Source organism: Cibotium barometz, chromosome 42 (genome assembly GCF_041138505.1).
Source record: "Cibotium barometz isolate CiBa-2024 chromosome 42, ASM4113850v1, whole genome shotgun sequence".
Classification (NCBI taxonomy): domain Eukaryota; kingdom Viridiplantae; phylum Streptophyta; class Polypodiopsida; order Cyatheales; family Cibotiaceae; genus Cibotium; species Cibotium barometz.
In genome coordinates, this window is record NC_141087.1 from 21,677,689 (window position 1) to 21,694,599 (window position 16,911).

General features: G+C 43.7%; 1 protein-coding gene across 2 annotated transcripts; it reads right to left on the reverse strand.

Annotated features, from left to right (window-relative positions):
- Positions 1 to 3,574: 3,574 nt before the first annotated feature.
- LOC147614252 (kinesin-like protein KIN-13B) lies at positions 3,575 to 16,284 on the reverse strand. Of its 2 annotated transcripts, none has more exons than XM_086780795.1 (12): positions 15,328 to 16,284; positions 14,823 to 15,044; positions 13,481 to 13,687; positions 11,223 to 11,330; positions 11,045 to 11,122; positions 10,846 to 10,927; positions 10,106 to 10,268; positions 9,700 to 10,002; positions 9,356 to 9,574; positions 8,724 to 9,252; positions 8,574 to 8,639; positions 3,575 to 4,050 (listed from the first exon to the last, which is right to left on the reverse strand). In XM_086780795.1, the coding sequence occupies exons 1-12, from the start codon at positions 15,574 to 15,576 to the stop codon at positions 3,862 to 3,864; spliced, it is 2,415 nt and encodes an 804-aa protein (XP_086636921.1). In that variant the 5' UTR covers positions 15,577 to 16,284; the 3' UTR covers positions 3,575 to 3,861. The 2 variants fall into 2 exon arrangements, with proteins under 2 accessions (XP_086636921.1, XP_086636920.1); XM_086780794.1 differs by having other exon boundaries at positions 13,481 to 13,696.
- Between the last annotated feature and the right edge of the window lie 627 nt (positions 16,285 to 16,911).

Consider the following 16,911-nt stretch of genomic DNA (forward strand, 5'->3'; position numbering starts at 1 on the left):
TCTGTAGTCGGGGCCTCGTGCTCCGTTGCCAGAGGGCCTACCTCTCTCCCTGCCCCCTGGTGAGGATCAGCCAGAGAAACCCGGGGGGGGGGGGGGGGTCTCCTAGATTGCCGCCAAGGGCAAGCTATGGCTAAATGACTCATCTGCCTGCAAATGAAGCATTGGCCTCGAAGGCCTGAATACTCTACGTGTTGTTGTATGGGGTCGCCCCGGAGGCTAGGAATAGATTTACAATGTGGTACAGACTTCGACGAGGCCACACAGATGCGAAGGGATGGAATCCCAACTGCCCATGCGAGGGCCGAGAGGCAGCAATGGGAGGGGACTCGATCACTCTCCTGATGGCACCACCAATCACCGGGAGAAGAGGAAGGTACTCCTTGCTAAGGCCTGGGAAACAAATTGTTACATTGGGAAGCCCGAAACGCCAGCCAGTGGGTTAGACACTAGATCTAAGCCATATTGCAACCGTGCAAAGAAGGCCTACGCCGTACGTAATGCAAGGGGACTCAGTTGCATGACTCATTCTGACGCCGATGGAGAGTCGAACCCACACCCGCACCCGAGAGGGTGAATATCGGTGATCTTTGGAGGTTCGCCAATGAGGCTTGCCTGTAAAAGATCCTTGAGTCGTCTGCACGGAGGGAAGCTACCAACCATTTTGCAGACCAAGGTGGAGGCATCAAGTGAGAGACAACAAACGGTGGCGAGAATCTGAAGATCCGCTTTGGAGAAGGAATTCCAAGCAACGGCGGCCTAAGTGGGGGATGACAGAGCGGCTGCCATGAAGGGCAAAGACCACAATAGGCCAAGCCAAGCTTGCCGAATAAAGCAAAAAAACCCCAAAAGCCTGAAAGCACCAACCTGCATGGGAGGGAGGAGAAGCAGAAAGGCGGAGAAGAAAGAGCAGGATGAAAAAAAAAAAAAGGGGGGGGGGCCAAGGGTATAGTGGTCATTGGGATTAAGATGGATATAGTAAGGAGAGCGCCTTCTCAGGGGTATTACCCCAGCCCATGGATGATACCCAACCAGAGAGCTGCGTTCAGGTAAGCTTTGCTATGGGAAGATTAGGAATCCTACTATTCTCCTGTGCGTTTTCATGCCCAGTGCAGCAAAAAGCCCCGCCTTGGACAAACATGATGGCTATGAGAAGCTCATCTTTTCTGCTCCTTATGATACCAAAGGGTGGCTTCTCCCATGACACAGGCCCCTGCTCTCTGCAGAGAAAAGCCGTGGCCATAGAAAGCTTTCCTTATGATAATTGTGGAACCTCGGCTTTATGTCCGATGTTCTTACAAGTAAACCTTTGAAAGGTCTTGCCATTATATAGAGTAGCACTAGACTTGAAAGCTACATGCTTATACATACACAAACCAACATTTCTAAATCATAGCTTTCCAAATATATTCTTGCAAATTGCAAATTACATAAAATAAATCATACATTAACCAAAACTTTGAATTTATTCCTCATACACGTGTCGTCAAGACCATAGCATGATGTAGAACCAACAATTCTAACCTTATTAGTTCTAATAAAAATATGCACCTTAAACGATTTTCGGGTTGCTTTTTATTAATTTTTTATTTTTTTTTTAAAGTTGGGCGTTAGGAAGCGGGCTTAGTACCCATGGGACCCCCCTTATCCCACAAAGCAGGGGCAAGCTTCAAGGGTGAGGCATCAATCGGGGTAGCCAGCAGGGTTCGAACCCATGACCTGGGTTTTGACAGCGAAGCACCTTAACAACTGAGCTACAGCCCGATGATACTTCTTTTTTTTTTTTTTTTTTTTTTTGCTTTTTATTAATTTCGGTCCGCTCTTTTTTTGGGGCTTTATTGATTTTGGTGCATATTGATTTAGGCCCACGCGTTACTGTACACGTGGATTTTCCAAATCATGGATCTACACGTGCCATTTGCATGCCTCTTGTGCAGAACCTTCGACTCTACGTGCTCCTAGAGTTCTTGTGCCTACGTCGTCGAGAAGGTCGTGGTTCTCACTACGCTGTTGTTCTCTATTTGGTTCTTCAACATTCATATCCTTGGCAAGTTCTACATGTGTGCCGTTTGTCTTCGCCATACTGTAGTGTGTCACTCGTTTTTTGGTTCATATCCTTCCTTCAGATAGCATGTTCTACAACATCGTGCATGTCTCTGTATGATTGGTGTTCTACAACATCGTCTCTGTATGATTGGTATGTCTGCATGATTGGTATGGTATGTGTTCATGTTTGCCATATATTGTGGTGTATCGTTCCTTTTTTGAACTATCTGTTTTGCTTATTTAACGAGTTGTATTGCTTCTATGTTGCTTATTTTTAAAGATGTTTACTCCTCTGTTGTCCTCATCATGCATCCTAGAAAGAAACCACTTAATGTCATTAGCAACCTCATGAAAGTCAACCGTAGTCCTTGAGATCACAACAACCGTAGTCCTTGAGATCACAACAGAGAAGAGCATTTGAATGCTAATAAATACTCTCAAAGCTTGGAATAGCTATGTGCCGTGACAAAGTGTGAGAATCCTAATCTTTCCATCTTATCCCCCTATGAGGGACCCTAATTACTATGCACCTGTGACATTTAAGTGCTAACCAATGCTCTCAAACTCTACACTAATCCGCAAACTAATCCCTATGAGGGACCCTAATTACTTGCGACTTTCAAACGCTACTCAAATTGTGCTCTCAAACTTGACACTACTCTTTATATCTAATCCCTAAGCAATGGTCTTAAACTCTGCACTAATCCACAAATTCCCTACGAGGGACCCTAATTACTTGTGACTAATCAAGCATTTACACTAACCTATAAAACTAATCCCTAGGAGGGACCCTACATACTATGTACCTATGACTTCTATACTAATCAATGCTCTCAAACTCCACTAATCCACATATCATTCGTAATTGCTTCCAACATAGGAGTTTCCATTTAATACCCCTATGAGGGACCCTAATTACTATGTATCTGTGGCTTATAAGCACTAATCAATGCTCACAAACTCTACACTAGTCCGTGTGATAGGAACCTAACTACCTACACTACACAAATTGTCCTCTCGAACTTTAAACTAATCTTTCCATCGACTCCGTATGAGGGACCCTAATTACTAAGTACTAGTTACCTTCAAGAGATAGTCAGTGCTCTCAAACTCTACATCGATCTGTGCACTCACACTCTACACTAATCTACACATCACACCAGAGAGTCTTCCATGTAGTAGTTTTACTTCAGACCCAGAATTAAGCTACGATTGCCTGCTTGAATGAGAGCGCCTAGTATTTCATGAGTGTCATTTCCCTAGGCAAAGTCAGTTATGGAATAGTGATGCTGCATTAATGTAATGTTGAAGTTAATCATAACTAGCACACGTGCACAAGCAACAAAAGGCTACATTGATATCACAACCGCATCGCAGCACATAATTGTTAAGTATATGAATCAGCCATTGTAATGCCTCCAATTTTGACACATTTGACAAAATTCCTTTGACTAGCCCAAAACCCCCTTGCTTTACCATATATCCAGCATTTTAAGCGAGACCAAACAATGCAAGGTTCACAACCAACCACTTTCAAGGGTTGCAAGAGTGGATGTATAATACATATAAATGTTTTACATACACCCAAGCAGTATAGCCTTTTTTGTGCAGTAATTAAATTCATAGAATAACGTATAGAATCATACAAGCCCGGAATTCTGCACATACCATAAAGCCGTTTCAAAAGCAAGGGAAATGATGAGGAAAATACAGGCAGTAGGTAATCAAGCAACTTCAACCCGAGTGTATACAGTAATGGCGATCTATAAGAGTAAAAATCACTCAAGAGTGATGAAAAATGCACTGTTGCTTCTGGATTTAGGCTGGCTGGAGAGCTGTAGAAAGGCCAAGAATCTCCTGCTCTCTCAAGAGTTTCTGGAACCTTGCCAGATGTGCTTGAAGGTTCACCAAACCTGCAGCCTTCTTGGATAAGACCTTGCTCAGCTGTGAGACATATCGGTTTATTTGACTCCCTGGTTGATCAACTTCTGCCAGCAGCTTCATTTCCTGTCACAAACATAGCTGTTATATAGCTATCAATTGTGGGAATACATCAAGAGAAACATACATAAAAGTTTAGGCTATGCAACATTTGACTCAATCATTCTACTTAAATAATCCCTATCTACAAATGTAGACAGCCTATGGTCACAAATTTACTCCTTTATTATATACAACAATGTCATTTAGGCAAAGTACAACATTTGTGTATTATCAAATAGCAATAAGATATCTCCAGTGGGGCTATGTAACAAACTCCACCCCCTTGAATATTCTCCCCTACTTGCATCACAACTGTCCTGAGCTGCATGGACTCTTGATAAGACCTCTTGATAAGTTCTCAACAATGGGCGAGACTTGTCCGTGAACTAATTCTCATCAAACCAGACCGTGAACTAATTCTCATCAAACTAGACTACCTACTGGATTGGATAGCCCTTGAACTTAAGGAGATACTGGAGCTGGTTTCGACGTGAACCCCGTTTGTACTGGTGCAAGATAACCTGCTCTGGTACTATTCAACCAAGATTCCACTCTAAGCAACCAAGGTCAAGTGTACAAGTTCCGCACATGAAGCAATGCTAGTCCATATTGTGAAGTCACCCTCTAGACTGATGTTAAGTGTTCCAAATGTTCGACTTGTAACCAGATACCAAGCATCTAGGTCTTAGTGCATGTAGTTGCATGTGAGAGAAGGGGACAGTCCTTTGGGCTATCCCTTGCCTAAAAACTAGATAGGCCACCCTAAGGAGCCAAGAGGCCCATGGCCAATGTAAAGGAGAAAGCACAGGCGAAAGCATAAACAGTAAATATATGAGAGTGTAAAGGAGATTGAGAGAGTTAAACAAGATCACCTTTTATAGCGGCAATAAAGCTTTACAATGGCAATGGCCAACAACTAAATGTTGAACTATATGCAAGGGAGTATAAGAGAGAACTGGCCGACTGGCCCTGGACAAATAAATAAGAGAAATCCAATAAAATTCTAGATAAATAGTAAAGCCCCAAAACACTGAGATGCACAATTCTAACACCCCCTCTGCAACTCATAGTGTGCAAGAGTCGGAATAAGATAAGTCGATGAAGATACAACCATGGACCCACCGCGAATATTGGAATCACCTTGGAGAGAGCACCCGCCAACCCATTTTCTTGAAACAAGATGCCACCGCGAACAGCAAGAAACTTTGCTTGGCCACAAATTCCTACACAAGTGTGCAGTGAACTTCAAGAATAGATGATGAGCTACTAGACACACCGCGCCCATAATCCCCAACAGTGGACGGAACACATCACGTCCCAAAAGCCTCGAACAATGAACTTGGAACTGATCCAATTCATAATCTTTGCTATACCAAAGATAACCATGTCTTGCCAGATGTCTAATGCTTGAAACTCCGACTCACAGTCCCCATGCACCAACAGGTGGAGTCAGCTCCCTCTCCCCACCACAAGCCTCTTTTGGCTGAAAGCCCATGGGAAGAAACTACATGTGTACATGTGTACTAGAGAAGCACACCATCAGACGTCTCCTGAGCCGAAAACGCCTTGGGAGCCCTACAAGTGGTACTAGAATCTGTATCACTATCATGTGTCGTATCTTTGTCTTTGCTCTAAGATGAAGCCTTGCCTTTGATCTTATCCTTCTTCTTGGACAAACAATCCTTGGACAGATGTCCTCTTTTTCCGCAAGAGAAGCAACGACTCCGACCTTTCTTTTGAACTGAGAAAAGTACATGCTCAAAAATATTGACTGACACCTTCAACTTGCCCTGTGAGATGAGAACGGACTCCTCTTCCAAAAGTAGGGAGCTAAGACCATCAAAATCCAACTGAGTGGATGTGACCTAGCACCACAACGATTGAGAAATCACATCATAGTCCGAAGAAAGCTTGGTGAGGATAAGAACTGCAAGTTGTTGAGAAGAGGACAAAACAACACCCATAGCCAATAACTGGTCATGGATAACTTGGCCTTCATGAGAAAAGATTGCATGGAATTGTTTTCAAGAAATAACAAGCCGTAGAGCTGCCCATGCAAGGTAACTGCCCTCATCGATGAATCTCGAGCAAAGGGATCCTCCAATTTTGACCATACCTGATGAGCACTGGTGAGAGTTTGCACTGTCGATGAGACCTCGGTGATGGTCTGCACAAGCACAGAATGCACCTTCGAGTCTCGATTTTCCAATCTTGTCATTCCACAACAAATTCATCCTCCTGATCCTGAGTCCACCGCCTAGAGTTTTGACGACGCTCGGGCTTCCTTTCAGTGCCCTGAACAATGTCCCACAAACCCTTGTGGATAAACCAGATCCACATCTGAAGCTTCCAATGAGCATAGTTGGATCCTTTCAACTTGTCACCCTTGTTCGTACAAGGGAGAGCCATATCCACAGCAACAAAGAACAAATCTCAACTCGCAAACACTTCTCTCAAGTGCTTACCAACGAAGCAAGGCACCAAGAACAATCAGCCCCCTCTCAAACATGTGAGAGAAAGAGACTGGACAGCAGCAAAACAGTCCAAGGTCCACTGGGAACCTCCTATTGGAAGGACAGGGACTCGTGGAGGAAGAAGACAATGCAGGGCCCCTTGTCTCGTAGCACCAAATGCAAACAACTCACCACAAACAGATGCCAGTGTAGAAAATACAACCACAACTCCACCTTTTGCCTCTGTAGAAAACACAGCCAAGTAAACTATCTGGCAACAAACAGCAAGCTGACTGGACCTAAAAACAGCAACACAATTGGAAAACACAACCACTTGTCACGGATCTGCAGCCAAGAGAGATATGGAGGAAAACACACAGCAAAGGAGAGAAAGATGGGTAGATTTGCAGAGTTTGGAGCAGCCTGGACCTAAGCATATGATACCATGAAGGAGAAAGCACATGCAAAAGCATAAACAGTAAACATATGAGAGAGTGCAAAGGAGATTGAGAGAGTTGGACAAGATCACCTTTTATAACAGCAGTAAAGCTTTACAATGGCAATGGTCAGCAGCTGAATGTTGAACTATGTGCAAGGGAAATGCATGAATGAGTGAATAATGGGAAACTCCTTATGTAGTGCAAGAGGGAACTGGCCAACTGCATCTAGGGCTGGCTGACTGACCATGGACAAATAAATAAGAGAAAATCCAATAAAATCCCAGCTAACTAAAACACTTAGATGCACAATTCTAACACAATGCCCAACACCCCAAGGAAGAGGCTAGGCTTTGGTTGGCCTAGTCTTGGGAGGCTGGCAACCTGTTGGCCCACCCTTAAGGACTTGGCAAGCCACCCACCCAACCATGGAGGCCAACCCCAGAGGCTGCACAGCCAAGCAGCCAAGGCACAATGGCTGCCCAACAGCCAACCCAAGCCATGCGCACACTGGACAGCAGACAGGCTGCAAGGCGGCCATCCCAACAAAGGCGGCCAGCAACAAGTGTGAAAGGCACCTATTAAAAAGAGCGATAAGCAAGTCGTGGAAGAGAATTAAAACACGCCAACAACCTAAAGTACACACACTAAAAAGATCTATATAAGCATTGTCTAAGATTCATTTGAGTTATCTTACAATTCACAAGGAGCTGAAGGTCCAAGGGCCAAGAGAGCCAAGGGAAACTCTAAAGCCAAGGTGAAGGTGAAAGGTCAAGAATCAAAAGATTTACAAATTTGCATCATTCTAATAAAGCAAATACACCAATCGTGGTGGGGGTCCTACAAAGGGTATTTGGGACCCAATATTCTCTCTCTCTCTCTCTCTCTCTCTCTCTCTCTCTCTCTCTATATATATATATATATATATATATATATATCTCACTATCTTGTGTGTTATCTTCGTTCACGAAAGATTGCTGAATTCTGTCCATTGAAGTAACCAATTCTATTCATCAAGCTTCCGCCATGTTACACATTCAAGGAGTAAATCAGAAGCACAACCCTAAAGAGATAGTCTTGACAATCTTTGGGTCCCAAATCAAGCTCACACCACAAGAACCACACTTCTTGAAGGCAATATTAGAGTACAACAAATGACAAGGTGGTTTGTTTGCTGTTTAGACCTATGGCTGATATTCAAGCCCTTTCATTGTTACAAACAATGCTGAGCATCCTCGAGCAGGGTGTTTTATTGCTATGTGCTTCTAGCTGCTCTTGTCTATGCTCTTCTCTCAAGCACCAGATCACGTCAGAATTTTCATAGAATGGCAATTGGGAGGAAGAATTTGTGAAGAGATGCCTAGGCACACATTATCATTATTCTCTACTCACCTAAGATTAACTTACATTATGTTATATCCTATGAATGTCCTACCTAACCCTCTCTTATACTCTTAATGACCCCAACCCCTAACATAAAACTTAGCAGTGCTCTTCTTAATATGAGATTGGAGCATGAAATTGGATCTTACTGTTCTCCAGCTACCATCTCTAGATCTAGTAAAGCTACCTTCTGTCTCCCTATCTTCTTGTTTGTAGTTATACTACCATTGATTTGAACAATTTTAGATGGTGTAAAACAGTTTCTTAGAATTACCTCGCGAACAAAATGAATTGTGTCTTCCAGCTCCTTGCAATGCACAGAAACCAGATCATCCTCCTCCTGCATGATTTTGTAGGTTCACTGTCAAGACAGATCCGCAGCACTCTCTAAGTTTGTAATTTGCCCTGTATGAATGATCTATACCTTAAGCAAAGCAGACATCCGATCAGTAGCCCCTAGTGTTGCCTGGTTCAAATAAGTGCTGCTGCAGGATGCGATGTTAGGCTTGGGCAAACCCCTCAGTCTTTCCTCTCGCATGTCCTCTTTACTTGCCACAGCAGACTGCATGTTGATCTCGGCTTCTCTTGTGCCTTTCCATGAAGGTGGTTGGGGCACATTCACTTTGTCATGTTTCCAGTAATCCAAATTGTTGCCAACAAAGTCAGCAACACATGCGGAACCCATCATACCATCAGGACTATCACCTAGAGCATCACTCAATGCTAAGTTTCGATACTGTTCCAGATCATGGCCTGCAGTGAAGAGAAGAGGAGCAGATGCAATACTCTGTCGGCTTGTTTGGACCATATCTTCCAAGATAATAGGCTCTTCAACCCTGTCTAAGGGGGTTTGACCATAGGGATGCAGAGGCAATGCACATGACTCTTGCTTTGAAGGCAACAGACAAGAGAGGTCTTTCTTTGAGTTACTGTTCTTTGAGAGACCCTTCACCCTGCCTCAAAGAAAACACCTAAAGTTTAGATTAACTCAGTTAGTATCTCTCAAAAAACAGAGTAGAAGTGATGTAGTGGCAATGTGGATGATTAGAAATCTACCTGTCTGCATATCTAAGAGTATTGAGAGTATGTTCACAAGAACCTGAACTAGGAGAAATGCATGATATCATGACAGTTCTCGAATCACCAACAAAAGAGTCACGCAAGACCTCTGTCAGTTTACTGCCTCTAAAGGGAATGTGGCCCTGATCACTATCCAAGGCCCGAATACACTCTTTTAGAGCCAACAAACTTTTGTTGATTTCTGCACCTTCAAGTCTGAATACATCAAGGAGCATGCAAGCAACATTGGATATGGCACTTCAGCTTTTGAACATGTAAAAGCAAGAAGGCTTCTTTATCATATCATCCAGACAGTTGAGAGATTAATCAATCAAACAAACCTGGTTTGGCGATCGTTATCGGTGGTATCAGCACCACGCTCACTACCAGCAAGGTCAATAAACGAGAGTTTTCCCACCATTTGAGGATGCTTTTTCGCATTGATATCAGAGGTTTGTTTGATTGAAAGCTGAAGAATGGCATGGGATCTCGAAGATTCCTCATTTGCACCAGTAGTTCCCGTGCTCCGTGAAGAACTCCCTCTCTCTATATAGTCTCTAAGAGTATCCAAATCACAGATTTGAAACTCTTTCAAACCAACAATGCACACTTGTTGCCGCCCATCTTCTCTCATGCAAAGCTTGCTGCTTGATCACAGATGCAAAAAGATGATTAAGACTTTATACTTGGCAGCTAAAAAGGGCGAGTAATATTGATGTAGTCTCTAGCAAGATACTAGAGGGAGACCTCCTGTCATTAAGCAAGTCAAAAAGCTTGCCACCATAAATCTCAAAAAAGCTGAGCCACAGCTGAAATCCCTGATTCGTGTAGCTTGGCTGCTGCATCAGATGAAGAATGGCCTCCGAAGCTTTGAGCGGAAGCGGCTGCATCGTGTATGTTTTACCACTTCCTGGTATAAAAGACCCAAAATTGATTTAAAAGTACACCTTCTCAGTTCATATAAAAGCTTTTTATACAAGTGTTCCATATCCATTGTGAAAAGTGCGTACGTGCGTGCATGCGTGCGTATTGCATATGGTATTCATACGTAAATCCTGTTCTGTACGTTACATGCAGCACCATATGTAAAGTTCAGTACCCATAATTCAATAGCTCTGACTCCAAGATATCACTGGATTCATAAATTTATGCTTCACCTTGATTAATTAATGGGCATATGAAATGTACTCGAGATTACCTTATTATAGTGCATATATATAAGCATGCATGCATGTATTTATATGTATGAACTCTAGGGTACTCTATGTGCCTATCCCTGATCAAACTTTTCAGACTCGTACCATTTGCATGCAATATACATGTATGCATCATTAACCACTATAGCGTGCATCCATGCATGCATGCATGTGTGCATAAAAAAGTACATGCATGCATGTGTGGGCGTGCACGCATGTGTGTACAGGAGGGGAGAGGGAGAAAAGGGGGGGGGGGGGGGGAAGGTTTGGTGGCAAGAAAGAAAGACATGCCTGTTTGCCCATACGCAAAGCATGTTGCTTTAGTTCGCTGAAATAATGTCGGGATGATAGGTTCTACGGTTTCAAGATAAACCTATCAAATGCCAACGTAATCATCAAAAAACATAACAATATGCATTATGTTTTTACATAGGAAGGTACAAACAAGGGACCGCCAACTATATGCACATATACATGGCTAATATTTTACCTCATCATTGGTCACATTTTGATCCAATATTGCATCAAATACAAACTCATGTCTTTCAACATATGCAGTCAGATCTACCTGCAAAAGCTCATGTGCAGTCATTTCAAGCCATTTCACCTTGAACTGTACAAAAAACTCCTGCTTTTTCATGTCATTGCTCCAGGTTTCGAGAGAATACCTTAAGCTTAGGTTCATGTACAGTGAGGGAGCAGCTGTTTTCTGCAACACAGATTATATCTTCCTCACCACGAGCAAGTTCCTTTTTGTTGATCGGCCTTTTTCGCACCTGAAATTGCACCCGGTTTTCACAAATCAGTACTAGCATAAATAAGATTAATGTTGAGATTAATAGAAAAATCATGCCACAACAATTTATGCTCTATCCAAGTAACAACCATGCTGTAGCATGGTATGTACAGTGTCATGCCAAACTACCACCCTTTGCAAACCCCTTGCTTATGGGTCGGGGAAAACTGACCAACCGCACAGGTAAGAAAGGGGCACCATCCTTTCAAGTACTTGCCAGTGAAGGCAATGGGCAAGCCATCAAGACATGCCCCACAAGGACTGATTGGAGGAAACAACATGCACAGCTATTAGCAATTTTTGGAGAAGCTCCCATGGCCGAGTCCCAAAATCAAAGCGACAAAGCTTGGAGAGCCTACTCACAAGCTGATCCCATCCCTTGATTTGTTGTGGATGCAATGGAGAAGCACTAGATGAGCCACAAGTAGTCTAATGTACAGGTGTGGCAACCATCATGACCACCTACATGATACACACCAGCCCATGAACCAAGGGTTGCCATGCCACCCATGGTGTGTCATGATACCACACCACGAATAACATAGACAATTCGCCACTTCGGCGGCGAGGGCCACTAGCACCTCTGGAGGCACACATCTGCGTGGGCCTACGAAGGCTTTGGCCTACTAAGGCAGGTCTCCACTCTCTGCCTAACAAACCCTCCACTGTTTCACAAAAGACAAGCTTGGGGGAGTTGAAGATAGACAAGGTCCCCTTGGACTATATATACAATTTTCATCTTCCACATTGCCTTTGCATGTGGGATTACTTGGCATCTCTTTCCCATCTTGCAATCCCCACTACCCATGCAAGATTTGCACCTCCAACACCTCCCTCTAATCGAGCACCGAGAGAAGTGGCCCGAGACCATGAACTGGGGCTCTAATACCATGTAAGAATACACAATAGCGAAAGCCAGATCAACACATTACAAAGCACTAAATTGCAAAAAAAAAGTGACGAAAAAATAATAATATTGCTTGCAGAAACTTGATTACAAACTAATAGCATCCACTCGTCCACTCCACCCATGTGCTCTAGGTAAGGAGCTTTGATGGCGATCCAAACAAACTCTAGACAAAGGATGTCTTGCTTACAAGAGTGCTTGAATGCAATGAACTTAATGATTAACTAAGGCTACCAAACTGGTCTATATATAGTACCCAAGCTCGACATGGATGTAAATCGGCCACGTCGCCCAACCCATGACTTAGTCCAAAATGACTAAGTGACCACATCATCCGATTGAAACCATTTCAGACTACGACAACCATCTAAGACAGTCTAGATCCTCAAACAGACCCCGCAACCCGAGAACAATGTATCCTCGATTTACTATCCCACACTCACTAATGCAATCGCATAGCCTACACAAGTATACATCTTACTTGGCAGAGTGTCAAGTCTATATAAGCCGTCTCCTAACCATTTGGCCACACTTGGCCACCATCAAGTGTCTAAATTGAAAATTGTGGAGTGCCTAAGTGCTAACCACAACAATTACTTCTTCCCATAAAAAGGAGACCTTACAAAATAGAGCACATCCATCACCCACAGAAACAACACGAGGGTGGAGCATCGATCAAATACTTTTGAGTCATTGCACAACGTCTCAGTTAAATGCTCAACAGGCGATTGACGTGGCAGCAGTCATTCGACCTCCCCATGCTATCAACAATACACCCCACCTCAGGGAGGAGTGGCAGCTCCAAGATTTGAGCCCACAACCTCCACTTAGCTTAAGAAGAGGTAAGCCCATTTCAATCTCTTTTTTCCAGCCTTTGCTTGTTGTAGTCCACACAATCCACCTGCCCATCTTGATCCTACCCCTTCCATTCAGTATCATGGTAAACTGTCTATGTCAGCAGATGGTATAGTATAATGAGGTAAAGATTCAAACAACGGTTTTACAAGGTACCAATGGCTAGAAACCAGGTGCCTCTTTCTAACTAAAATTTTTTTATAAACGCTACCATTTTTGCTGTGCATACATTGATTTAAATAGCAAAGACATTCTAGTATGCATAAAACTGACACTTCAACATATAGGGACTAGAGGTGTTGGATTCTGACTAACTGTTTGAGAACAACAAAAAAAAACAGAAAGACATGTACTTTGATTTATCTTACCACAACTTTGATTTTGGCAGGTCCGTTGTCTTTGACACTTCTTTCTTTGTCTGCCGTTACAGGTCGTGACAAAGTCTCTGATGTGTAGCTTTGCAACCTGCTTGGGCTGTAACCTTTGCAGCTTTCCACCTCAAGGTCATTCTCAAAACCTTGTTCGTTGATGGGGACAAACGGTGAGCCAGAATCCCACCAGCCCAGTGCAGCTTCCTGTGAAAACTAGCCAAGGGCAATCAAGTTACTAACTTTTCTAGGATATACAATCTCACAAATACAAGTACAAGCACTTCTGCGTTTCTTTTTAGATACATTATACACACGCACACGCATGTGTGATGCACATGGAACATTTGCAAATGCAGCTTAGTGCTGCCAATGTGAGATTATGAAAGAGTTGTCAATCTCAACAATCTTATGCCACTGAAAGCTGGCTCATATTGCGATTGCAGACAACCCATTGGCCACGAGGAAGCCAAAAACCAAGTTTCACACTTATGAAGGTGCAGAGTCGACACTACGAAAATCCCCTTGACCACCCCCCCCCCCCTCTCCCCACCAATGCTTACAGGCAAATGAGCAATTTGCTACAAATTGGTGTCTGGATCTAAGGCCCAGTTCAGATAAACTGCAGCCGTTCTAAGATTTCCGGCTAAATAGTTCAGACAGGGCAGAGGTCTTCTCAGAATCCCTCCTGCAGCAGCTCGTCTAGCATACCAGGAGGTCTTCTCAGAACCCCTCCTGCAGCAGCTCATCTAGCATACCAGCTGCTTTCCCTCCAAGAAAAGTTTTTCTTTAAAGTCGATATCCAGCCTCTACAGGCCGAAAGCCTTTTCCATGCCCAGACTTCCATGATGTGGCAGTCACTCCAATCAGGCTCTGCCACACGACTGCCACATCAACCTCCCACCTTTCCACTGCCCTCATCTAAATCTGGCCTAAACATCTTCACAAAATTCAAAGACAAGCATATTGAGAGCCCACTGTTCATGATTAGTCGCAAATATCTTTTTCCAAAAAAGCCTTCATGCCCAGCCTGGACAGCACAAAAACTAGGAGGCCAAGGCAAATCGTCCCATCAAGATTCAAACTAGCAACCTGGTCCTATCCAATAAGAAGTTCTAAGCACGTGGCCCACTCTCAATCGATGAAATGCATGTATAAAGTTATCATATATTTGGTGTCCATCCAGTCCTTTGTGATAAAGAAGACCTCGTGAAGATTAATTTTATTGACAAGGTTCGTAAATTCAACCAAGATTAATTTTATTGACAAGCCCTCATCGCTGATATTAAAGCTGGCCAAACTCAACTGAATCGATGCATTGCCCATAAATAGGGACCTTTACCTCTGACAAAAGCTCTGTGTCAATTGCATGGATGTCAAAAATGCCAGGACTTGAGTCCAGTCGAAGCTCATGAGATAACAAATCTTGCATCTCTGATTGTTTGGTGAAGGTGGGGATACCAGAAGACGACTTTGCAAGGTCAGATGTGTTACATGGAACAATCTTTGATGTCTTCAATAGCTTTGGCTTCTCTGGAGATTGAACACTGTGTCGTACAAAATCCTGTCAAATAAAAGCATACCCATTGAAGCATAAGCTGCTACTGTATTCTGATTAAGAGGTCTGAATCTGCCATGATGGCAACCGAACATGATTTCCAAAACTCCTGTGATTAAGAGGTGCCAACCATTTGTAGTTTGCCATGATTGCGGATAAAAGATTCAAACAAATCATGTGTCCTGGTAATTGTTTGATTAAGGGCATCGAAGTCATGCAAGATGCAGGTGTAAATGCTGAAAGTCTGCTGTAGGTGAGCTATTTGTATGTAGGTTATGAGCAGACGAACCTGGATTGAAAGGTTGGGTAGGAGAGAATGGTCGTGGGCGGCAGCCGAGAGCGGGGTTGCCAGATGTTGGAGACCTGCAGATTGAAGCCATCTTACAATTGCAGAATCATCAAAGCAATGAGAAACCCCATTGTGTGATGATGGTGCTGCAGATTGGCTATGGTGATGAGCAGGGCCTGTTGCTGCTGCAGCTGCAGTGCTCCCTCCACGGTTTCCCCCGCCAGCTTGGGCACTCAAGGGACGGTGCATAATGATGGTGATGGCTGGGTAGCTGTTGTCGTTGCTTTTGCCGTTGCTGTCAATAATGATGATGACGGTGATGTTGATATGGTGACCTAGGTGTCCACCTTCAACCCTTTCACGTTTGAAAACCTTGTAGTTGAATGCTATAGCACATCATGAAGCAATAATGACGATGATCAGGAAGAGTATGAGAGGGAGGAGGAGGAGGAAAGGAATCAAGGCAATGACGATGAACACTGCCTGGAACAGAGATCATGCTAGCAGAGAGGAGGGTTTGGAACAGGCAGCCACAGCTAGGGTTTCTGATGTTCTAGGCCCTGAGCCTGGAGAACGCAGACCTCTTTCTGTGATGATGATTGATGAGGAGAAAGCTAGGGTTGGCTATGGCGAAAACTCCTCTCTCTCTCTCTCTCCCTCTCTCTCTCTCTCTCTCTCTCTGTGTAGCAAAAGGGAAGAGAAATAGGTGATTCACTAGACACGGAAAGCTAGAGTATGAGCGATACAGAGAAAGCTAAGGTTTCCTCTCCTGTATGCACTCGCTATGGCGAAAACGGCTGTGTGTACTTGTGTAGGTGTGTAGCGTAAGGGAAGAGAAATAGGTGATTCACCAGACACAGAAGATAGGGTTTCCGTGTTGCCCTGCTGTGCCTACTCTGCGCTCTCTCCCCCTCAGAGGAGACGATTCGAAAGAACAAAAAGCATTTAATTTTCAGAGAGGCGCAACGATTAAGAGGCCAAAATAAAAACGCGCCAATGTTTTTTGGCCCCATGGGCGCGGGACAGGGCACCAAACCATAGTGCACAACGGTCGAGGGAGCGCACAAAATGACGTGGGACATTCACACCTTTTGTTCAAAATTTGGGTTCCACCATATATAACGTTGGAGTTTGTCCGTTTTAATAGACTTTGACTAGCTTAGGGTCTTTGTACAATATGTAAATGTAAATGTTTATTATGTTACTGTTTCGTCTACAAATCCTACCAAAAATAGAAGCTATGCATGAGCTCTCTCTCTCTCTCTCTCTCTCTCTCTCTCTCTCTCTCTCTCTCTCCTCGGAGCTTTCTCAATCTATGAGGCATATAGGACACAACCAGAGGAACAGAGGGGGTTGCATAAATGTAGGCGAAAGAGAAAAACTCTCTCTCTCTCTCTCTCCTCGGAGCTTTCTCAATCTATGAGGCATATAGGACACAACCAGAGGAACAGAGGGGGTTGCATAAATGTAGGCTAAAGAGAAAAACTCTCTCTCTCTCTCTCTCTCTCTCTCTCTCTCTCTCTCTCACACACACACACACACACACACAAAGGAATTGTTCAAAGGGTGGCCCAGGTGTGGTGG

What these genes read in the sequence shown, in the direction of transcription:
- LOC147614252 (XM_086780794.1), bottom strand. Translation starts at nt 15,576, where the DNA reads ATGCACCGTCCCTTGAGTGCCCAAGCTGGCGGGGGAAACCGTGGAGGG. An exon ending in TACCCAACCTTTCAATCCAG is followed by an intron (nt 15,045 to 15,327) that starts GTTCGTCTGCTC and finishes TTTATTTGACAG; the next exon opens with GATTTTGTACGACACAGTGT. An exon ending in ACACAGAGCTTTTGTCAGAG is followed by an intron (nt 13,697 to 14,822) that starts GTAAAGGTCCCT and finishes GCCCTTGGCTAG; the next exon opens with TTTTCACAGGAAGCTGCACT.